The 25068-nt window shown below is 46.2% G+C and overlaps 1 protein-coding gene across 1 annotated transcript in view; it reads right to left on the bottom strand.

Annotated features, from left to right (window-relative positions):
- Positions 1–19300, bottom strand: part of LOC309565550 (uncharacterized protein) — a gene marked incomplete at both ends in the record, with an annotated part of 91625 nt that extends 72325 nt beyond the window's left edge. Inside the window, one exon of the mRNA XM_082270508.1 lies at positions 18691–19300. Coding sequence (XP_082126634.1) covers positions 18691–19300 — 610 coding nt within the window. The remainder of the gene's footprint in view (positions 1–18690) is intronic.
- Between the last annotated feature and the right edge of the window lie 5768 nt (positions 19301–25068).

Here is a 25068-nt window from a genome sequence, read left to right as displayed (position 1 = left end):
TACAAAATCAGATGTATTTACTTATTTTTAATGCAAGCAATTATTTATATTTTACCCATTAAGGGTTAATATTTGGTGTGGTAGGGGTTAAGGCTCCATTCACACTTGTGCGATTTTAGTGTTGCACCCCAAGTTTTTTAATGACAACCATTCAAATATCTTCCGACTTAAAGTCACAGCGATTTTAGAAACATTCTTGCACTACTTTGAACCGACTTTCTGACATCTTGCTTGCCATAGACTGTAATGCAAAGCCTGAAAAGTCGCATGATAGTCACAGCTGAGTATTATACATGCGACAGTTGTTCAATGGTTGTCCATTATCATTGGCCAAGGTTGCACCCATCCAAAGTTGCCCTCCAAAGTTGCATGACTTTAGAGTCGCACAAGTGTGATTGGAGCCTGTGTGTGTGGTGCTGTGCCTTCCCCTATATCTGCCATCTCCTCCCCTCTAGATGATAAACTCTGGAGGAGGTCAGGCCTGGGGTCTGTCCACCAATGGGAAGAGAGCAGTGAGGACCATACAGGAAAGATGTGATTGGGGAGTGTATGGTGGAGTAACCCCACAGCAGGGCCCAGGTATGGGTCGGAGGACTGACTTATCTAAATTACCTTGTGGGACACAATTAAACTAATAGGAGGAATGAACAGGGCTGGGACAAGGGGTGGACAGGAGGGACAGCTGCCCTGGGCACTGCGGTATCTTGTGAGGTGGGAAGGCACTGCAAGCAGATTTGTGTTGGGAGTTTGGAGGAAGTAGGGGGTAAGAATTTTTTCTTTGTGGGGGAGGGATTTGTGCTAGTAGGGGTGTTTGTGTAGGAGGGGAGAGGGGGGTATTGTGTTAGGAGGAGGAAGGGGGGGGGGGGGTTAATTTGTGTTATGAGAAGGAAGAGGGAGTATTTGTGCTAGTAGAGGATTTGGAGTAGGGGGGAGAGAATGTGTACTTAAAGGGGAAAATTTAAAAAGTGGAGGATTTTTTTTTCAGGGGGTGGGGGAGTGATTTGTGCTAGGAGAAGATTTTTTTTTGGGGGGGGGGGATTTGTGCTAGGAGGAGGATGGGGGGGGGGGTTGTGCTAGGAGGAGGCTTGGAGGGGGGTATGTGTGCTAGGAGGAGGATGGGAGGGGGGGGTTGTGCTAGGAGGAGGATGGGGGGGGGGGATTTGTGCTAGTAGGAGGACGGGGGGGGGGGGTTGTGCTAGGAGGAGGATGGGGGGGGGGTATGTGTGCTAGGAGAGGGATTTGGAGTAGAGATGCGGGAATGTGTATTCAGAGGGGAAATTTGAGGGGTTTTTTTTTTTGGGGGGGGGGGGGGGGGTTATTTGTGCTAGGAGGGGGTTTGGAGGTTAAGGGATTATTTATGCTAGGGAATCTATTTTTGCGGATGGGGGTTCTATTGTTGTTGGCTGCAGGGGATCTATTTCTCTGCCTTCCTTTTTATCAGAAATACATTCCATACACATTACCTCCTGTGGGGATCTATTGTTGCTGGCGGGGGGAGTATTGGTTGTTGGGGGAGAGGCCTGTTGCTGCTTGGGCATTTATTGTCACTGGGGGATCTATTGTTGCTGAGAGAGAGCCATTAATGGGGGGGGGGGGTCTATTGTTGCTGGGGATCTTTTGTAGCTGAGGGATCTGTTAGAGGGAGCTATTTATGCTAGGGAGATCTATTGTTGCTGGGGGATCTGTTGTTGCTGAGAGGGAGTTCGTTATGCTAGGGAGATCTATTGTTGCTGAGAGGGAGCTATTTATGCTAGGGGAAATGTTGTTGCTGGGGGGGTCCATTGTTGCGGGGGGGTCTATTGTTGCTGGCAATCTATTGTTGTTGGGGGATTAGTTAGAGGGAGCTATTTGTGCTAGGGAGATCTATTGTTGCTGAGGGGGTTGCCATTGTTGCTGGCTGCATCTTATTTCTTCCCCGTCTTCCTTTTTATCTTAATTCAATACCATTCCTATTACTTTAGCACCATAAAATGATACTTGGTTTCTGTATTCTCTAAAAGGGGCGGGGTAGGTAGGTGGGAGGGACAAAGTAGGATGCTCGGAAATGGGTTGGGGGTGATTTAAAGAAGGGTGGGGGTACCTGTACCTGGGTAAGACCACACAAACTCATTCATTGGCCATCAGGCTCCCAGTCTGCGGATTTTGGGGAATTCCCCTCTATGCCCCCCCCCCCCCCCCTGTACATAATAAATTCCTTTCATATGGGCTGCAGGATGGATCGGGGGAGGGAATTTGGCGCTCGGCTCATTGTCACTCCCATCACGCAGTGCCAGCTGGATTGCAGAGCGCTTTCATTGTGTGCGTTTCCGGGGCTGCGGCTCTGTACAATCTGTCCTCTGTGGGTTCAATCTATCAGGGTGATCCGGCCTTTTGGCATGGAAGATCTGACCCCCCCCCCCCCCGTCTCTGGGATTATTCTGCCGCCTGCAGATTAAATATCTAATTTCATCGCTGGAGGCGATTCGCTACATGAACCGTTCTGCTGATATAAAGGAGGAATACTGAGGATGGTTATGGGGGGACTCTGCCTGCTAGCAGCCAAGAGGCATCACAGAAACAAACTCAAGCTTAAACCGGAACTCTAAGCAAACAACTAAATACAAAGGATTTGTATTTCTGTCCATCCAGTCCTGAGATTTATGCAGCTCTGCCACACAGCAGAGGAGACATCTCCTGTGACTGGACAGTAAAAATACAGGCGTCGCACTGATATCAGTCACTCTAGAGAGCTCTGCTCTCTTCTCCTATCAACATGCTCCTTGTTAGCACTTTGGGAGCACTGTGCCGGAACAAGGTCATCTAGAACCCGGAGCGAACATGGCAAAATGCCCCCCCCCCCCCCCCCGATGTATGAGCATTATATGTCAGCAAAAATCCCCCTATAAAAACACTGAGCAGTGATGCTCACCCCCTAAGCATAAATCCCCCCTCCTCCCAGTACAAATCCCCCCCCCCCCTGCTGAAATACCCCCTCTCGGCACATAAATCCCCCCATCCCCCAAAATCCCTCAAGCTCAAATACCTGTCTCCCTATAAAAAGTGAAAAAAAAAAAAAAAAATCATCCCTTCGAGCAAAAATCATCTACCTCTAAAATTTCCCCTCCTAGTACACATATTCTCCCCCCCCCCCCCCCTGCAAGCAAAATTCCCCCCCAAATCCCCCCTCCCAGCACAAATTCCCCTCAAATCCCCCCTCCAAGCAAAAATTCCCCCCAAATCCCCCCTCCAAGCAAAAAGTCCCCCCAAATCCCCCCTCCCAGCACAAATTCCTCTCAAATCCCCCCTCCCAGCAGAAATTCCCCCTCCTAGCACAAACTCCCCCGACCCCCCCCCCCCGGAACAAATTCCCCTCAAATCTCCCCTCCCAGCACAAATTCCCCCCAAATCCCCCCTCCCAGCACAAATTCCTCTCAAATCCCTTCTCCCAGCACAAATTGCCCTCAAATCCCCCCTCCCAGCAGAAATTCCCCCTCCTAGCACAAACTCCCCCGAACCCCCCCCCCCTCCTCCCAGCACAAATTCCCCTCAAATCCCCCCCACAAGCAAAAATTCCCCCCAAATCCCCCTTCCCAGCACAAATTCCTCTCAAATCCCTTCTCCCAGCACAAATTGCCCTCAAATCCCTTCTCCCAGCACAAATTCCTCTCAAATCCCTTCTCCCAGCACAAATTGCCCTCAAATCCCCCCTCCCAGCAGAAATTCCCCCTCCTAGCACAAACTCCCCCGACCCCCCCCCCCCCCGGAACAAATTCCCCTCAAATCTCCCCTTCCAGCACAAATTCCCCCCAAACCCCCCCTCCCAGCACATATTCCCCTCAAATCCCCCCTCCCAGCACAAATTCCCCTCAAATCCCCCCTCCAAGCAAAAATTCCCTCCAAATCCCCCTTCCCAGCACAAATTCCCCTCAAATTCCCCCTCCCAGCACAAATTCCCCCTCCTAGCACAAACTCCCCAGCCCCCCCCCAGCACAAATTCCCCTCAAACCCCCCCCTCCCAGCATAAATTTCCCCCAAATCCCCCCTCTCAGCACAAATCCTCCCCAATCCCCCCTCCTAGCACAAATTTCCCTCAAATCCCCTCTCCCAGCACAAATTCCCCTCAAATCCCCCCTCCCAGCACAAATCCCCCCCAAATCCCCCCTCCCAACACAAATTCCCCCCAAATTCCTCCCTCCCAGCACAAATCCCCCCAAAATTCCCCCTCCCAGCACAAATTGCCCCCCGAATCCCCCTCCCAACACAAATTCCCCTCAAATCCCCCTCCCAACACAAATCTTCTTCCCGCCCATCCTCACTCCTAACATACATCTTCCTAAATCACCACTTAGTACCCCCCCCCACCCTGCAAATTCCCCCTTCCAACACAAATTCCACTCCTCCCAATCTTCATATATATGCACAGTATATGTATGTATGTGTGTATATATATATATATATATATATATATATATATACCCAATTTATACTGTATGTAACAATTATTATTATTAGAATTAATTTTGGAAAAAAAAACCAAAAGCAAATATATATATATATATATATATATATATATCATTTATTTATTTTTCTACTGGTCTCCAACCTCACTATTCACATGCACATCAGTGATGGCTGCCTGGCGTTTCTCAGAGGAGGGTTCCTTAGGGGGTGACACCAGTGGACCATGCTTTGGTAATATTTGTTGAAACGCCCACTTGTAGTCTCTATTGGAAGCCCTTGTGAGAGGGTGACAACACAGGAGCACATTTGGGAGACAGGGTTAGAGTGTTGTCACCCTGTAACAGGAAGTGCCTGAAAAAGATCCTCATGCAGGATCACCAAGGATGGAGGCTGCAGATTTAAAAAATATTGTGAACGAGGTTTGAAATGACCTTGACATGTTCACGTTTCTATGAGATTTCTGTGATTGGGTTCACATCAACTTCAATACATGAAGCAAACTGTTGCCTTCCATTCATAGACATCTTATTCACAATGCTTTATTAGAATTGAAAGGACTCCAAGCCCTAAAGGTTACAATAAAGCAGGCTCAAAGTGTTGGCATGGCAACAGGGGCAGCGGACGTAGCAACAGTTACCAGGTCCATGATGCTGGTGGCCCCGTATCTGCCCCCAGTATGTGTCTTTCCCCGTTATTGCGTTCGTCCAAGTATTGTCATCATGTACGGAACTTACTGGATAGAAGAAGCTTTTGTTCTCACAAATGTCTTCTTCTAAATGAGAAATGTCAATGCATGGTGTGCTTAAAATTATGAGAAACTAAAAAATAATAATAAAAAAAAAAATAAAAAGTCATAAAGATTTAAAAAAAAATTGTCGTAGAAAAAAAAAAATAAAAATAAAAAGAGAAACAGTCATAATAAATAAATAAAGCAGCGTAAGCGCCGGTTCACATTACCGCGACGCTACTTGCAGGGGCGACCTCCGAGATCGCGGTGCGAGCAGCGCGCCGCGACCTCGGAGCGGCCGCCACGGACTTCATAATATTGAAGTCTATGGCGGTCGCCTCCTGGTCGCCCCAAAGAAGCTCCGGACCCTTTTTCTAGGTCGGAGCGACTTGTGTCGCTCCTATTAGAACGGGTCGGCAGCTTCCCTATGGGAGGCGACCTGCGGCGACCTGTGAGGCGACCAGGTCGCCCTAGTGTGAACCGGCACTAAAAAAGAAACCATCTTAAAAAAAAAAAAGAAAGAAACTGAATTTAAGTGCCGGTTCACACTAGGGCGACCTGGTCGCCTCACAGGTCGCCGCAGGTCGCCTCCCATAGAGAAGCTGCGGACCCATTCTAATAGGAGCGACACAAGTCGCTCCGACCTAGAAAAAGGGTCCGGAGCTTCTTTGGGGCGACCAGGAGGCGACCGCCATAGACTTCAATGTTATGAAGTCCGTGGCGCGCCGCGACCTCGGAGGTCGCCACCTAAAGTAGCGTCGCGGTAGTGTGAACCGGCGCTTAAGCAAATAAAAAAATGTTGACATAAAAAAAAAAGAGAAACGGTCATAATAAATAAATAAAGCAAGAAACTGTTTTATAGCGTAAAAAAGAAACCATCTTAAAAAAAAAAAAAAAAGAAAAAAGACAAAAAAAATGAATTTAAAGCAAATAAAAAAATGTTGGCATTAAAAAAAAAGGGAAACGGTCATAATAAATACATAAAGCAAGAAACTGTCTTATAACGTTAAAAATAAACCATCTTAAAAAAGAAAACAAAATTACTTTAAAGCAAATAAAAAATATTTGACATAAAAAAAAAAGAGAAATGGTCATAATAAATAAATAAAGCAAGAAACTGTCTTATAACGTAAAAAAGAAACCATCTTAAAAAAAAAAAAAGAAATAAACTGAATTTAAAGCAAATAAAAAAATGTTGACATAAAAAAAAAAACAAAAAAAAAATATATATATATAAAAGTGAGTACACCCCTCACATTTTTGTAAATATTTTATTCTATCTGTTCATGTGACAACACTGAAGAAATGACACTTTGCTACAATGTAAAGTAGTGAGTGTACAGCTTGTATAACAGTGTAAATTTGGAAATACATTTAATCTCTTCCTCTAGTAAAAGCAACACACACATGTCACAAAAACACTGGCTAGGCACACATTTAGCACTTTGATTGCCCTTCCAAGCCAGTGTCATTAGTACAGTGACAGTGCATATTTTTAGCACTGATCACTGTATTCGTTTCACTGGTTCCCACAAAGGGTCAAAAGTGTCAGTTAGTGTCAGGTTGTCTGACGCAATATCGCAGTCCTGCTATAAGTTGCTGATCGCTGCCATTACTAGTATAAAATAAATAAATAAAAAAACAATTCCAGTATATATCCCATAGTTTATAGACGCTATAACTTTCACATAAATAAATCAATATACGCTTATTGGCATTTGTTTTTACCAAAAACAAGTAGCAGAATACATATTGGCCTAAATTTATGAAGACATTTCATTTTTTTTATTTATTTTTTTATTGAATGTTTTATAGCAGAAAGTAAAATTTATTTATTTTTATTTATTTTTTTTAATTGTCAGTTTTTTACTTTATAGCACAAAAAAATAAAAAGGTGATCAAATACCACCAAAAGAAAGCTCTCTTTGTGGGGAAAAAGGGAAGCGCAGTGCCGTATCGCAAAAAATGGCCCTGGTCATGAAGAATGGGTAAATCTTCTGGAGGTTAAGTGGATAATAAGATCCATTACAATTTTGCACTTACATACATCAAGGATGTCCTGAGCTGCCATACAAATTAAACGAGGAAGCACTGAACATAAGAAAATGCCCACCATGTGTACCAAGCAGCAAAAGGAATATCAGCCAGAAGTCCGTCCCTACGCGTTTCATCACCATACTGTAACGTCTTCAGAAGCAACAACCTTCACTTCATTCCTATATTTAAGCACTTATCTAGCAGACATTTTTTTCTTTTTTTTTGCACACATGTTAAAATTATTTTTTTGCTAGAAACAACAATAATATATTAATTAAAAATGTAATTAATTAATTAATTAATTAATTAACAATTAAAATTAATAATAAAATAAAATAGTGGTAGTTGCAATTTTTTATTGCACAGGTATTCTATTTGGTCAGTTATTTATCAAACTTATATTTTCAGGAAAAAAAAACTCACTAAAATAAATTTTAGTGCAAACATTTTTTTTTGGTAATATATCAGAGGCTGGCTCCATGCCCCACTGGAGACTCTTCTGCCCTGGCCAGCCCCGACCAAAAAAAAAATAGGTTTCTGTAGACATGGGAATATTTTACGAAGAGAAGAATGCAACTTTATCAGCGAGTGTGTGGGAGGGTGCAGCTTGGTGCAGCAGCAATAACACACACTCAGTCCAGGTGCAAATGGCAGAACTTGTATTGAAGTAAAGGCAAACAGTTCACAACAATTCGGAGGAAGGAGGCCCAACCGGGACCACTTATGGATACCAACAGTGTGTAGCAAAGCAGGCTTTTGCCAAACTGATAGCTTCTGTCTGGAGGGGCAGAATGCAGCCTGGCCATTCTGAGCCCATATGGGAAGAGGTCCCAGGAGAGTGCAGAGCCCTATGCTTTCCCTCCTCGTCTGGAACCTTTCCCTGTCGTTGATATTGTCCCTAAAAGAAGGGTGAGCTGTCCCCTACACTGCCGACACATGAATGCATGCCAAACCCAGGGTTTTAAATAGACTCTGCCACATCCAAGATGGCTGCCAGAGTCACATGGGCAACTAGTGTCCAATTGGATTGCTGCCCCAGTGACTCAGGAAACCATAGTCAACATACTGCACCTGCCTACAAGTGAGAGATACAAAGCTCTTAGTTTTTCTAAACCAGTGGTCTCCAAACTTTGTCCCAAAACCGGTCCACTGAAAGATGTCATCTAGTCTGCTGCAACCCCGGCTGGCTGGCAGTGCATGCACCGGCCTGTGCGTCATAATATGAAGACTGCACGTGATGCATCTCAGCCCTGTCCAATTGTTTGGAGCATGTGATGATACTCAGCTCTGTCTAACGTAATGCTACTCAGTCCTGTCAAACTGTTTACAGCATGTAATGATTCTCAGCCCTGTCCAGCAGCTCACAACAAGTGATGATACTCAGCCCTGTCCAGCAGCTCACAACAAGTGATGATACTCAGCCCTGTCCAGCAGCTCACAACAAGTGATGATACTCAGCCCTGTCCAGCAGCTCACAACAAGTGATGATACTCAGCCCTGTCCAGCAGCTCACAACAAGTGATGATACTCAGCCCTGTCCAGCAGCTCACAACAAGTGATGATACTCAGCCCTGTCCAGCAGTTCACAACAAGGGATGATACTCAGCCCTGTCCAGCAGCTCACAACAAGTGATGATACTCAGCCTTGTCCAGCAACTCACAACAGATAATGATACTCAGCAAGTCCAGCAGCTCACAGCAGGCAGGGGAGGACTGGGCCAAGGGGAAGAGGGGGATTTGCCCCCCAGGCTGCTCTGATGCCCCATAAAAAGTCTGCACCGCTTTCTGCCACAGACATGCCTAAAGGATTCCTGGTGAAGGGAAGTAAAAAGTCCCCACCCCAAGGACAGAGCGCCCCAGCATGGAGGGTGCAAACTGTGTCTGAGCAGAGGCCAGTTCCATGCCCCACTGGAGACTCTTCTCCATCTCTGGCCAGCCCCAACCGAGCTGTCCCAAATCCCCCCCAATCAGCCTCCGCTGGCCAGGTTGGGAACCCGGATTCGGACAGTGGGTAGAGAGTACCTGGAGCGGAGCATGGAATGGGGGTCAGGAGGAGACTGGGAAGAGGGCGAGTGGGGGGGGGGGGGGCTGAGTTGCTGCATCATAGGCCTATGGTTTGTACTTGCCCCCTGGGCCGAAAGTTGCCAGTCAGCTCCTGACAGCAGGTAATGATACTCAGCCCTGTCCAGCAGCTCACAACAAGTGATGATACTCAGCCCTGTCCAGCAGCTCACAACAAGTAATGATACTTAGCCTTGTCAAGCCTCTTACAGTCTGTGAAGATACTCAGCCCAGTCCAGCAGCTCACAACAGATAATGATACTCAGCAAGTCCAGCAGCTCACAGTAGCCACAGGGGAGGACTGGGCCAGGGGGCAGAGGGGCAATTGTCCCCCAGGCTGCTCTGGTGCCCCATAAAAAGTCTGCACTGCTTTCTGCCACAGACATGCCAAAAGGAATCCTGGTGAAGCAAAGTAAAAAGTCCCCACCCCAAGGACAGAGCGCCCCAGCATGGAGGGTGCAAACTGTGTCTGAGCAGAGGCCAGTTCCATGCCCCACTGGAGACTCTTCTCCATCTCTGGCCAGCCCCAACCGAGCTGTCCCAAATCCCCCCCAATCAGCCTCCGCTGGCCAGGTTGGGACCCCGGATTCAGACAGTGGGTAGAGAGTACCTGGAGCGGAGCATGGAATGGGGGTCAGGAGGAGACTGGGAAGAGGGCGAGTGGGGGGGGGGGGGGGGCTGAGTTGCTGCATCATAGGCCTATGGTTTGTACTTGCCCCCTGGGCCGAAAGTTGCCAGTCAGCTCCTGACAGCAGGTAATGATACTCAGCAAGTCCAGCAGCTCACAGCAGGCAGGGGAGGACTGGGCCAGGGGGCAGAGGGGCAATTGCCCCCCCAGGCTGCTCTGATGCCCCAAAAAAAGTCTGCACCGCTTTCTGCCACAGACATGCCTAAAGGATTCCTGGTGAAGGGAAGTAAAAAGTCCCCACCCCAAGGACAGAGCGCCACAACATGGAGGGTGCAAACTGTGTCTGAGCAGAGGCCGGTTCCATGCCCCACTGGAGACTCTTCTCCATCTCCGGCCAGCCCCAACCAAGCTTCCCCAAATCCCCCCAATCAGCCTCCGCTGGCCAGGTTGGGACCCCGGATTCAGACAGTGGGTAGAGAGTACCTGGAGCGGAGCATGGAATGGAGCATGGAATGGGGGTCAGGAGGAGACTGGGAAGAGGGCGAGTGGGGGGGGGGAGGGCTGAGTTGCTGCATCATAGGCCTTTGGTTTGTACTTGCCCCCTGGGCCGAAAGTTGCCAGTCAGCTCCTGACAGCAGGTAATGATACTCAGCAATTCCAGCAGCTCATGGCATGTGAATTCTGGCCTCGACCAGCTGCTTAATATGTGATCCCCAATCCCCTCCCCCCATGGGATATAAAGAGAGATTGTAATCTTGTTATCAATCACTCAGAGATAAAAAAAAGAAACCCCTTTTATCTAAACAAACCTTTTAAACCAATATACATTTTCTATTAAAATGATTTTCTGCAAAACACTTGGTGATTTGCATACATGGGAGGGGGAGGAGAACCGTTACAAATCCTTCAATGTCATTCAAACCTGTCTGGATTTTGGGTATCGGACAACAAGTGTCAAACGTCAATGAGTACTTTTACCAGTTGAGTTCCAAAGTTTCAATTAGACACAAAGTGTGCTGTTAATTAGACAAATAATGCACTTAAAAAAAAAAAAAAACTATCAAAAACTAAAAAAAAAAAAATCACCCGCTGTTCATTACAATTTGTCATGAAATTACATCAATCAGTTCTTTTTTTATCAGCTTGTTCGAGGGAAAAAATCGGAGTCCATATTGAGCGGCGCTTAAAATCTCTTTCCCCGCGGCGTGATGGATAGGCTCTATTCTCCGCATGCCACGCGATACAATGTCTTTTAAATTAGCGGGGTTTTTTTTTCCTGCGTTATTCAGAATTGCCGTTCAAGAGTCGAAGAAAATGAACATTATGTTCCATTTTATCTGCCTTTATGGTACAGCAGCCTTTGCGCTGAGATAATGCCAGCGGAAAATGATTTCACAATAGCACTTTAGAAAAGTTTGATTACTTCCTGAGTTTGATAATTAAAAGGAAATCGTTATTGAATGAGAAATAATACTGTGGCTTTGAGGTGAAGCTGTACGGCTATGCTTATGACTCATTATTCTTGGTTAATTAATCAATCAATGGAACAATCACATGGCCATTTATATCATTAAAGGGATAGTTTGCCACCAGACAGGAATCATGCGTGCCAATGTTTTCTTTAAAAGGAAGACTCGGCATTTACTAGAAATTGATCTCTTCTATGATTCCTACACAATTCATGACTGCTGGATTTGTCCATTTTTTTTTCCCGCTTCACGGACTGTGGGTCATGGATATGCAATGGCCACAGCAGTCCTTTATTTAACCAATTAATACATAACCAAAACAAAATAAACCACACCCAATGAGCAAAATGACAACTGTGGAATTCTATGAGGGGGTCATTGGTGACTGCTATCCTAAATTGTTGACCATGAGGCAACCCTAAAGGGGAAGTACCAAACCACCAGTTGGTGGTGTTGACCATGATCCAATCCTATCCCCAGCCATACCCCACTGGCCCGAGAACAGCTCCAAATTGACCATTTTCTGCTTTCCCAAGGAACCAAGCCTTGGTATGGACAACCCATACCTAATTGGGAAGTACCAAACCACTAGATGTTGGTGTTGACCAGGTTCCACCTATATACTCAGACGCACCCCACTGGCTCAAGAACAGCTCCAAATTGGCCATTTGTTCCTTCCAAAGTGACCAAGCCTTGGTAAAGACAACCCATACCTAAAGGGGAATCACCATACCACCAGATGGTGGTGTTGACCATGATGCAACCCTATCTCCAGTTGTACCCCATTAGCTCAAGTGCAGCTTCCAAATTGACCATTTTATGCTTTCCCAAGGGACCAAGCCTTGGTAAGGACAACCCATACCTAATTGGGAAGTACCAAACCACTAGATGTTGGTGTTGACCAGGTTCCACCTATATCCTCAGACGCACCCCATTGGCTCAAGAACAGCTCCAAATTGGCCATTTGTTCCTTCCAAAGTGACCAAACCTTGGTAAAGACAACCCATACCTAAAGGGGAAGCACCATACCACCAGATGGTGGTGTTGACCATGATGCAAGCCTTTCCCCAGTTGTACCCTATTAGCTCAAGTGCAGCTTCCAAATTGACCATTTTCTACCTTCCCAAGGGACCAAGCCTTGGTAAACACAACCCATACTTAAAGGGGAAGTACCATACCACCGGATGGTGGTGTTGACCATGACAAACCTTATACTCAGCCACACCCCACTGGCTCAAGAACAGCTTCCAAATTGATAATTTTCCGCCTTTCCAAGAGACAAAGCCTTGGTAAAGACAACCCATACCTAAAGGGGAAGCACCATATCACCAGATGGTGGTGTTGACCATGATGCAAGCCTATCCCCAGCTGTATCCCATTGGCTCAAGAACAGCTTCCAAATTGACCACATTCTGCCTTCCCAAAGCCTAGGTAAAGACAACCCATACCTAAAGGGGAAGTACTAAACCACCAGATAGTTGTTTTGACCATGATCCAACCCTGTCCCCAGCCTCAACCCTTTGGCTCAAGACCAGCTTCCAAATTGACCATTTTCTGCCTTCCCAAGGGACCAAGCCTAGGTAAAGACAATCCATACCTAAAGGGGAAGTACCAAACCACCAGATGGTGGTGTGGACAATAATCCAACCCTATCCCCAGCCACACCCCATTGGCTCAAGAACAAATCATTTTGACCATTTTCTGCATTCCCAAAAGGTGCCCTGTACCCATTTGCTTGAATAAGTCGTACTGCCTGCTGTGCACAATGGTGGGATACTGTTTTCTTTGAGAACAAAGCAATGCAACAGGATCACAGCATGTGAATACCCCCGTCCACTGCCTTTGCAGCCTACATACCCTTTGAGCAAGTGCCGCTAGAATGAACTAGCACAGTATATACAGGAGAGAAGCAAGTAAGATTCTGCATTCACGATTGACAAGATCTGTGCAATGTATACGAGAACGGAATCTGTTTTATTTACACCTGAACTAAACTGAATAAACAATTTTCCAATGTAAAAGGTGTTCTTACTTATTTACCCTAAGCAACTCAGCAAAGGGTCACAAGTAGGTGCAAACATCTGGCAAATTACATGTAAATGAATAAATAACATAAAAAAAAAAAAGTAACTGAAGAAAATAGAAGCCCTGTTTGTACTTATTTACCTTAAGCATCGTATCATAGGGTCAGGCGTATGCATGAGAAAAGAAAGCATCTGGCAAATATAATGTAAATTATATATATACATACACATACAGTACCTTGAAAAGTATTCATACCCCTTGATATTTTCCACATTTTGTCATGTTACAACCAAAAACGTAAATGTATTTTATTGGGATTTTATTATGTGATAGACCGACACAAAGTGGCACATAATTGAAGTGGAAGGAAAATGATAAATGGTACAAATAAATCTGTGAAAAGTGTGGGCGGGGATTTGTATTCACCCCCCCCCCCCCTCCCTCGGGAGTCAATACTTTGTAGAACCGCCTTTCCCTGCAATTACAGCTGCAAGTCTTTTTGGGGATGTCTCTACCAGCTTTGCACATCTAGAGAGGAACATTTTTTCCCATTCTTCTTTGCAAAATCGCTCAAGCTCTGTCAGATTGGATGGAGAGCGTCTGTGAACAGCAATTATCAAGTCTTGCCACAGATTCTTAATGTGATTTAGGTCTGGACTTTGACTGGGCCATTCTAACACATGAATATGCTTTGAACTAAAGTATTCCATTGTAGCTCTGGCTGGATGTTTAGACTTTATTTACTAATTAGGTGACTTCTGAAGGCAATTGGTTCCACTAGATTTTAGTTAGGGGTATCAGAGTAAAGTGTGGGGGGGGGGGGGGGGGTCGAATACAAATGCAGCCACACTTTTCACATATTTATTTGTAAAAAATATTGAAAACCATTTATCAATTTCCTTCCACTTCACAATTATGGCCACTTTGTGTCGGTCTATCACATAAAATCCCAATGAAATACATGTAAGTTTTTGGTTGTAACATGACAAAATGTGGAAAATTTAGGGCACTGTATATATATATATATATATATATATATATATATATATATATATATATATATATATATATATATGTATATACACATACTGTATACACACACACATATATATATACAGTATTTTATTCTAAAAATAAATTAAATATTAATATTCTGAAGCTTCTATCAAGGTCGTTGCTCTTAGCAGTTCTGACACATCGCGGTGAATACTTGTCCTTTAGTGAAACAAAGCAATTTCAGTAAACAAGCTCATTTCATCACTTGGATAAACACAAGGCGAAAATTCATTTGCACTCGGTAGTAGTAAGTCAACAGTAACAACCGTATGTAGGAAAGGATGAGCTAAATGTATGTTTTTTCCTCCCCGGCTTTATGCACTGGGGTTTCCACACACGTACAATAAACACATCCAGCCTTCTTTTAATAAAGATTGCAAAAGTGTTAGGTGGCCTTAACAGACCGCTAAAGGGAATGCCAACATCTCAGTCTCAAAGCAAAACTTCCCGCTGTTGGCACTTCTTCTTGTGTTTCGCTAATCCACTAAACGCATTGTCACAGCTAACAACAGATTATTCTGTCACCATTTAGTGAATATACCTACCCATACTTTGGGTGAAGTCTCCGTGCCTTTGGAAATGCAAGGGAAACTAAAATCTTTTTAGGGAGTTTAGCGACCACCGGTCAGAAAAGGAGAAGATTCAAATGATTAGATTAGCCAAGTGGTCTCCAAACTGTGGCACGGGGGTCAGATGTGGCCCTTTTCTTACCTTTTCTTGACTTACTTGGGCACTGTTCCTCCCACTGGTGTGAGCCATTATTTTTCCCACTCACACCAACAAATGGACACTATTCCTTCCACTGACACTAATGATGGGGCACAATAACTCCCATTGACACCAATGATGGGACACTATTCCTCCACTGACACCTATGATGGATCACTAATTCTCCCACTGACACCAATGATGGGACACTATTCCTCCCATTGACACCTATGATGGGGCACTATTTCTCCTACTGACACTAACAATTGGGTGCTGTTCCTCCCACTGACACCAAAGATGGGGTTCTGTTCCTCTCACTGACACAAATGATGAGGCACTATTCCTCCTACTGACACCAAAGGTGGGGTGCTGTTCTTCCCACTGACGCCAGTGATGGGGCACTATTCCTCCCACTGACACAAATGATGGGACACTATTCCTCTTACTGATACCAATGATGGGGCACTATTCCTCCCACTGACACAAATGATGGGACACTATTCCTCCCACTGACACCAACGATGGGGCACTATTGATCTTTTATTGAAAAGAATCAAGCAACATATTTTATACAAAAGTAAAAAACATAACTATAGTACAATATTCCAACAGAAAACAAAGGAATACACATCCATGTGCAGAATATATACAATATATACATAATCCACTTCCAACATTTTTAGAAAACTATTTACATAAAGCAGCAGAGAGGGCCTAAGAGGCACAACCCATCACCTATGTATGCAGCCATTTATCAAAAACTGAGCATTAAGAAAAAATCTAGGGTGATAAGAGACAGAAAGCCACACCCAGGACAGAGACTCCTGGCAGTCAGGGAGGCTTGAAACCCCTCCACGCCTTCAACCAAGCCCTCTGACCCCACTTGTCTCTCTCAAGCGCCCGAATCTTCCCCACCTCATGCAGAATGTCACACACCACCACCTGAACAGGAAGGATTTTACGCCGAAGGGTGACCTGACACCGTGCGTTCCAGGTGTAATAACGGACTACTAAGCTAACTAAAAAAAGTGTATCCAAACAAAAGCCCCCACCAGTATTGAATGCTCCATACACCCACTCAGCATAACCCAGCCTGGAGAGGAAAGGAACACCGAGGGCCCGCCCCACCTGTTTGTATACCTCTATGTTAAAAGGGCAACGAAGCAGAAAATGGTCCATAGTCTCCTCCTCACCTGAACATTCCTCCCGAGGACAACCACGATCCATCCCACTGCGGAATTTCAAATTGCCCCGAACATAGAGCCTCCCATGGAAGCACAACCAGGCCAGATCCCTGAATTTAAGGGGGACTCTAGCCAAATTAATCAATCTTAACCCTTCCCTCAAAATTGGGCCTGGGCAATCCCTTAAGGCCAGTGGGTCATGAAAGACTTCGCTCAAGACTCGGCTCATAAGGACTTTCCTCGGAGCAGATCTGAGATCTTCAGCCGACAGTCGCCACTGCCGCAGCAACTTCAGACACGGAGCGACATAGGCTGGGAGCTGACCACGATGACCCCTGAGATTCTTCACTTGGCCACCTTCTTCCCAAAGTCGCAGAAAAGGCCTAAACCAAGATCTAAACATGCCTGCCCATCCAGGAGGTTCCACTGCAAGCATACTACCAATGTTAAACTTAAGAAATAGCAGTGAAAAGAAAAGAACGGGGTTGACCATACCTAAGCCACCCTCCCTCCTGGATAGATAGGTGACATTCCTCTTGATGGGGTTCAGTCTGTTCCCCCATAGCATCTGGAAGAACACACTATAGATCCTAGCATAGAGAGACACTGGCAAGATGCAGACAGGGCTGACATACAAGAAGATCGGTATCAGGTAAGTCTTAATCAGATCAACCCTTTCCCTCAGAGATAACTTCCATCTCTTCCAGCTGACCACCTTAGTATTGGCAACTTCCAGCCTGCCTTCCCAGTTTTTAAGGCCATAATCGCCAGGTCCGAATTCAATGCCTAATATCTTAATTTTTTCCTGGGGCACTGGAAAGGTGTCCGGGAGATCAAACCCCTCACCTTCCTTTCCCATCCAAAAAACTTCACTCTTTTCCTGATTGATCTTGGAGCCTGATGCTTCAGAGTACCGTGATGTCAGAGAGACCACCTCCTCTGCTTCATCTGTCCCAGTGACAATCACTGACACATCATCCGCATAGGCAACAACCCTCAAAGGCGGCTCACCCGGGATTCCCACTGGTACCCCACACAACATGCTGCTCTCTAGCCTCCTGATGAAGGGGTCGATTGCAAACACATAGAGCAGGGGACTCAGGGGACAACCCTGGCGCACCCCAGAACCAACCTCAAAGGACTGTCCAACCCAACCATTAACAAGAGGGAAGCTTTCTGCCCCCTTATACAAGACTTTTAACCAATCGACAAAACCACCCGGCAGACCGTACTTACTAAAGAGCAACCACAGGTACTCATGGTTGACACGATCGAAAGCCTTTGCCTGATCCAATGCCAGTAAATACTTTCCCCAGCCTGCAGCCCTGCACTGCTCCAAGGCCTCCCGGACAGCTAAAACCGCTGTGAAGGTGCTCCTACCCTGGATCGAACAGTGCTGATGGCGAGAAAGCAAAGACTCTGCTACTGCCGATAGGCGCCAGAAAAGTATCTTCGCCAGCACCTTTCTATCGACATTGAGAAGGCTGATGGGGCGCCAATTCTCAATCATCGAAGGATCTTTACCTTTTGAAAGAAGAATCACAGCTGAGTGTCTCATGGAAGGGGGAAGCACCCCCTCAGCAAGACAACTGTTAAAAATCTCTACCAAATGTGGGGCCAGAATAGACTTAAAGGCTTTGTAAAACTCAGCCGTCAGACCATCCGGTCCAGGTGACTTCTTGATGGCAAGCTGTTCAATTGCCCTCGTCACCTCTTCAACTGTGATCTCTTCTGTCAAATTCATCAAAGGGACATCTCCACCATTTAGACCTGGAGTAGAGTCCAAAAAGCTTTCCATCTTGTCTCGGTCAAGCTCTTTCCTCCCAAGAAGTTCAGCATAAAAAGACCTCACGACCTCCAGGATCCCTGACCTGGACTTTGTCAAGGAACCTGTACTATCCTTAAGGCCAACGACCATCTTAACAGCTACACCCTGTTTGCAGTTCTGGTAAGGGTCAGGCGAGTGGTATTTCCCATAGTCCCGCTCCAGAACCAAAGAGGTATGCCGATCATATTGACACTTCCTGAGGAGGATTTTCACTTCAGAGATTGCCCCAGGATCTCCTCCTCTCGAGACAAGAATATCCAGCTTCCTCCGCAAACGTTGGTAGGTCATGTATCTATTAAACTGTTTTTTATTGGCTAGGCCCCTGAAGAATCCAGCAATCCTCTTTTTGGTCAGCTCCCACCACTCAGCCTTGCTGCTACAAAAGTCCAGGATGGTCACCTGTGCCTGAAAGAATTCCTCAAAGGATTGTCTAATATGTTCTTCCTCAAGGAGAGTCGAATTCAATCTCCAGATGCCTTTGCCCCTCTGAGGGAAGTCTGAAGCATTCAAGACCACAGATAGCATACAGTGATCAGAGAACTCCACTGCCTGCACCACTGGGGGTGAGAAAGCAGAGGCCTCCTTCAAAAAAAACCTATCTATCCTACTCTGACTATTACCTCGATGAAAGGTGAACCCTGTGTCATCCGGAAGGTGCTTAATGTGCACATCCACAAGACCAGCATCCCTAACCATACTATTTAAAAAAACGCTATCATATCCCAGCCTGTCATTGAAGTCCTTCCTGTCCTTGGGCCTAGTCACAGTATTAAAGTCACCTCCAAAAACCACTTGCCGGGATGTAAAAAGAAATGGCTTGATCCTTGTAAAAAGGCATTTCCTGTCCCACTTTGTGTGCGGCCCATAAATATTAATTAGGCGCAGGTCCTGCCCTCCCACAAGGACGTCTAAGACCATACATCTCCCAATCTCCACCTCAATAACCCGCCGGACAGTTACCATGCCGGTTTTAAACAACACCGCCACCCCGCTGTAAGGCTCGGCCGCAAGAGACCAGTAAGATGGACCATACCTCCACTCTCTCTTGGCCATATGAATATCTGCCAAGGAGGTGAGCCTAGTCTCCTGCAAAAATAAAATTTCAGCATCTAATTGGCTGAACAAAAAGAAGGCCATAGAACGAGCTCTTACCGACTTAATGCTGGCAACATTTATTGTCACCACTTTTAACGGAGGGGGAACCGCCATTTGGGTTATTGGGTGGATTGCTTCTTAGCTCCCCTCTGCTGCTCATCACCAGAAGCCTCTCTCTTTCTTGAGGCCTCCTCCAATTCCATTTCTGAATCAGAATTTTGCTCAGAAGAAGCTCCAGATGTGGAGATATCCCATGCAGAAGCCCTAGAACGGTTGGGGACAGACACTGGGGCATCCTGTCCCTGTTCCGTCCTCACCGCCTGTCTCTTCCGCCTCACAACCTTCCTTCTCTCCTCCAGGTACTGCAGGTCAGATTCAGAGATGTTATCTCTTGTTTTCTTCTTTTTTGAAGTCTTCACAGAAGACTTCTTTACAGAGGAAACCGCAGCACCCTTTTTGGTACCCTCTACCACTCCTGGTGGGGGGGGACCTTCCCTTAAGTCAGACCTAGGAGGGGATGACTCATGGGGCAAGACTGACTCGGGGGGGACAGACTTAGAAGGTTCTGACACAAGAGGAGCCGGTACAGTAGGCTGGGGGGACACAGAGACAGTCACAGAAGGAATACCTACAGACACAGGAGGGTTGGCCACAGAAACTGGGGAGGGATCCTGAACAGGACCTGGGGGGTCAGTCACCGCTGAGGAGGATGGTACACCAGGGGCCTCATCCTCCATCCCGTCCAGCCTCAACAGTTCATCTACTACCTCCTTCTCCATGTTGTGCCAGGCCTCCGGACATCGGCTGTAGGGGTGGCCAAGGCGCAGGCACAGGTTGCACCTTATCGCCTGGGTACAGTCCCTGGCCACATGACCCTGTCCCCGACATACTGAACATATTAAGGCTGAACAGGAGGAGCTAAAATGCCCCTTTTCTCCACAGCGGTGACATAGCTTTGGCTGACCAGGATAAAAAATAGTCATCCTATCCCTCCCTATGAAAGCCGAGGAGGGCAGGTGACGGACAACATTCCCATCCCTGGCCAACCTAACCGTTACTGACCAACCCCCGGTCCAGATGTCACGTTCATCAAGGATTTTTTCTAGCCTTGTCAAAACCTCACCATAGTTCCTTAACCAGACCTCTAGGTCCCGAGCAGGAACACTCTCATTATTGAGGATGATGGTTATTTTTTTAACCGTTGATCTCTGCGAAACAGCAACTGGTGCCAGATCTTCCCATTCGGGTCTTGACCTGCACCGAGCTTCATATCGTTCCCAGAACAGGTCAAGACCCTCCGGCCTGGTGAAGCTGATTGTGTACTCCCGGCTCCCAGCTACATGTATTAGGGCATAAAGGTCATTCGCCCCAAAGCCCATCTCCAAAATCATATCCACCACCACACGCCGTGCTGGAGAGACTGCACCACCTTCCCATTTAAGTATAACGACATTACGTCTTGGACCCCCAGCAGAAGCCAGAGACCCAAGACCGGAACCAGGGGTGCTCAAAGTGGCAGTTTGTGGTGTAAATCTCTGCCTGGAAGCAGGGTTCCTCATTGGCTGCAGCCCTGGCTTAATAATATTACCAGGAGCAGAGCGTACCACCTGAGCAAAAGAAGGCTTATCAGGGACAAGACCCCACACCGATGTAACTTTAGCTGGTACATTATTATTATTATCCTTATTATTAATTGCTTGTACTGAGCCAGTAGGATTTCCCATTACACAAACATTAGTAGGATTATTCAGAACACCTGTGTTGGAAGTAATGTCAGAACAATCAGTATTCACTATCACAGTTTCTGCTGTAGTACCACAGGTGTCCTGATGCTGCAGTATAGAGACAGCAGCTGTGACTGGACAAACAGCCTTTGACTCAGCAAAAGGGGGGTTAACTGGTTGTTCTGGCTCCTGTAGTTCCTTTGCTGCAATGTCATTTTTTAAACGCAATTTTTCCTCAGTGGAAACATCAGCAGCTGAAGTATTGCTGGATATAATATTACCAGCCTGGGTGTCATTGGGCAAAACATCAGTATTAGCCAAGGTGTTAAATGGCACAAAAATAGTTTTATCAGTCACTTGTGACTTGCTAGGCTTTACCTTATCAGGCACATTGTCAGGAAAGTTCTCCTCACCAAACACCAGCTGATCCGCCCGTAATGGAGACTCCACTGCCTGGATCACTGTCAGCATGCCTCCTGAGCCCTGAGAAGGCAACGGGCTGCTCACCTCACCTTGGGGGGGCAGGGGGTCAGAACTTGGGGTCCCCTCCTCCACCTCCATCTTTGCCATCCTTGCAAATCTGCGGTCATTGCAAAACTTTTCCTTAAAGGGCCCCTCTTTACCTTCCATCATGGCCACAATGGTTTCCTGGTGTTGAACCCGGACCTTTGCCAACTGGATTTCCGGATCCATAGATCCACGGTTGCGGCTGTACAAACCTTCACGTTGCTTTCGCAGACGCTTCAACTCCGCTCTCAGTTTGTAGAGCTGGTCTCTCTCCCTATTCAGGACCTTGATCCCGGCCACCACTCGCTCCCGAATGGACTCGGTATCCTCATCCTCACCAGGGGCAGAGAGATCTCCAGCCATGGCTTGTCCAGGAGCAGGTATGTCATCCATCTGCCCAGGGGATGGCTGAGAGCTTCCAGCAGGAGAGGCCCTGCTGGCCTGCATGGCCTCCCCAGATAGGGGCCAGCAGAGCTGGGAGAGATTTTACCAGACTCCCCTCTCAAACAGATCACCTGGAGCAGCTCCAGACACACAGCCAGAGAACCTTCCTGCAGCCACACCCGAAGCTGAATGATGGGAAACTACTCCTCCCACTGACACCAACGATGGGGCACTATTCCTCCCACTGACACCAATGATGGGGCACTATTCCTCCCACAGACACAAATGATGGGACACCATTCCTTCCACTGACACCAATGATGGGGCACTATTCCTCCCACTGACACCAATGATGGGGCACTATTTCTCCCACTGACACCAAAGATGGGGTACTATTCCTACTACTGACACCAAAGATGGGGTGCTGTTCCTCCCACTGACACCAATGATAGAGCATTATTTCTTCCACTGGCACCAACAATAGGGCACTATTCCTCCCACTGACACCAACAATGAGGCACTATTCCTCAAACTGACACCACTGTTGGGACACTATTGCTCCCACTAACACCAAAGATGAAAATAGTAAATAGGATCCTGCAGCTTCCACAAATGGATCCAGTGCAGCTCAAACCACAAAAAGACAAGAGTGCAGGATCCAAATTAGAGAAAAAAGAACTGATTTATTAAGGCTACATTCACACCTGAGCGTAGCGTTTAACTGCGTTTTTTACTGCGTTTTTACCGCGTTTAACAGGCGTTTTTATAGCCGTTTTTTGTGCAGGCGTTTTTAGATTGAATAGAGACCAATGGAAAACGCCTGTAATCTGCCCAAAAAGAAGCTCATGTACTTTTTTGAGCGTTGGGCGTTTTGCTCACAGCGTCAAAACGCTCAGATGTGAACAGGGGCCATTGAAATGAATAGGATTTGAGTTGTTGGGCGTTTTGAGAGCTGATCCTAGAGCAGAAAAACTCCCCAAAACGCCTACATGTGAACGGAGCCTAACAAACATTAATAGCACTCTTACAGTTAAAATCTAGTAGATCAGCATGGGAAACAGAGGACACCAGGACAGACACATAACCAGGCTAAGCTAAGATAGCAACTGCTCCCGTTCTCAAAGCCAGCATACAGGGATCTTGCTCTGACAGCTGTCAAAAAAAAGTGCTAATGGACAGTTTCCTCAGCCACTAGCTGTTGTCACGCGGTAACCTCTACTTGGAGGGAATAGGGGGCAGTGACATTTTGAAGTACAACCCCTTCTTTCTGAAACACCAAAGATGGGGCACTATCCCTCCCACTGACACCATTGATGGGGCACTATTCCTCCCACTAACACCAATGATGGGGCACTATTTATTTTACTGACACCAATGATGGAGTCACAATTTCTCCCACTGACACCAATGATGAGGCACTATCCCTCCCACTGACACCATTGATGGGGCACTATTCCTCCCACTAACACCAATGATGGGGCACTATTTATTTTACTGACACCAATGATGGAGTCACAATTTCTCCCACTGACACCAATGATGGGGCACTATTCCTCCCACTGACACCAATAATGGGACACTATTCCTTTTACTGACACCAATGATGGGGTCACGATTCCTCCCACTGACAACAATGATGAGGCACTATCCCTCCCACTGACACCAATGATGAGACACTATTCCTCCCACTGACACCAATGATGGGGCACTATTCCACCCACTGACACCAATGATGGGGCACTATTCCTCCCACTGACACCAATGATGGGGCACTATTCCTCCCACTGACACCAATGACGGGGCACTATTTATTTTACTGACACCAATGATGGGGTCACGATTCCTCCCACTGACACCAATGATGAGGCACAATTCCTTTTACTAACACCAATGATGGGGCACTATTCCTCCTCCTACTGACAATAGAAGCTATGTCATTATTTTACTCCGGCTGACCATCAAGCCTGAGGCATCGCCACAGTCCACCCCCTCTAAAGTCTGAAGGACAGTTAACTGGTCATTTGTTTACAAAGTTTGGAGATCTCTCGAGTAGCCTAAAGAAAAACTAGCAACTCTTTTCAAAATCTTTAAAAGGTTCGAAAAGGGTTCCAAATTTTGCAGACATCTACAGAAGATGTTCAGAGACTGAAGGCATATATGAGAGGTGGCCAAAGATTGTACACAACTGCAGGAGATGACTAGAGACTGCAAACATCTACATGAGATGGTCATAGACTAGATAGATCTACAAGAAATGGTTAGAGACTGCAGACATGTACAGATGGTCAGAGACTGCAGATATCTACAGGTGATGGACAAAGACTGGAGACATACTATAAGATGTGGTCAGAGATTGCAGACAACTACAGGAGATGGCCAGAGACTGCAAACATCTACATGAGATGGTCAAAGACTAGATAGATCTACAAGAAATGTTTGGAGACTGCAGACATGTACAGGAGATGGTCAGAGACGGTGTGGACATAGTACAAGAGATGGTCAGAGACTGCAGACATAATATAGGAGATGGTCAGAGACTGCAGATATCTACAGGTGATGGACAGAGACTGGAGACTTACTACAAGAGGTGGTCAGAGATTGCAGACAACTACAGGAGATGTCCAGAGACTGCAAACATCTACAGGAGGTGGTCATAGACTAGATAGATCTACAGGAAATGGTCAGAGACTGCAGACATGTACAGAAGATGGTTTATAGACTGCAGATACCAACGGAAGATGTTAAGAGACTGCAGACATCTACAGGAGATGATCAGAGACTGCAGACATGGTACAGGGGATGGTCAGAGACTGCAGACATCTACAGGAGATGATCAGAGACTGCAGACATGGTACAGGGGATGGTCAAAGACTGCAGACATGCTATATGATTTGTTGGAGACTGGGAACATGCTGCTATTACAGCCCCTGAACAAATCAATACTTCCATATTTCTGCTCCTTCAACTCCATTAAAATTTTCTATTTTTCTCAGGAAGATCCATTAAATTAATCAAAGAAATACAAATAAAAAGAGAAAAAGAATAGAAAGCAAAGAAAAAGTAATAAGGGCGAAAGAAATAAAGCAAACCATTTAACAACTAGTAGTCAGTCTAAAGAATACATTTCATTCACAGGCTTGAGTAGTCTACTGCAAATGCCAAAACAGAAAAAAAAAAATGCGGCCGCCAGGGGCT

Source organism: Pelophylax lessonae (genome assembly GCF_965119305.1).
Source record: "Pelophylax lessonae genome assembly, chromosome: 10".
NCBI classification, from domain to species: domain Eukaryota; kingdom Metazoa; phylum Chordata; class Amphibia; order Anura; family Ranidae; genus Pelophylax; species Pelophylax lessonae.
This window is presented reverse-complemented; position numbering and strand designations above follow the sequence as displayed.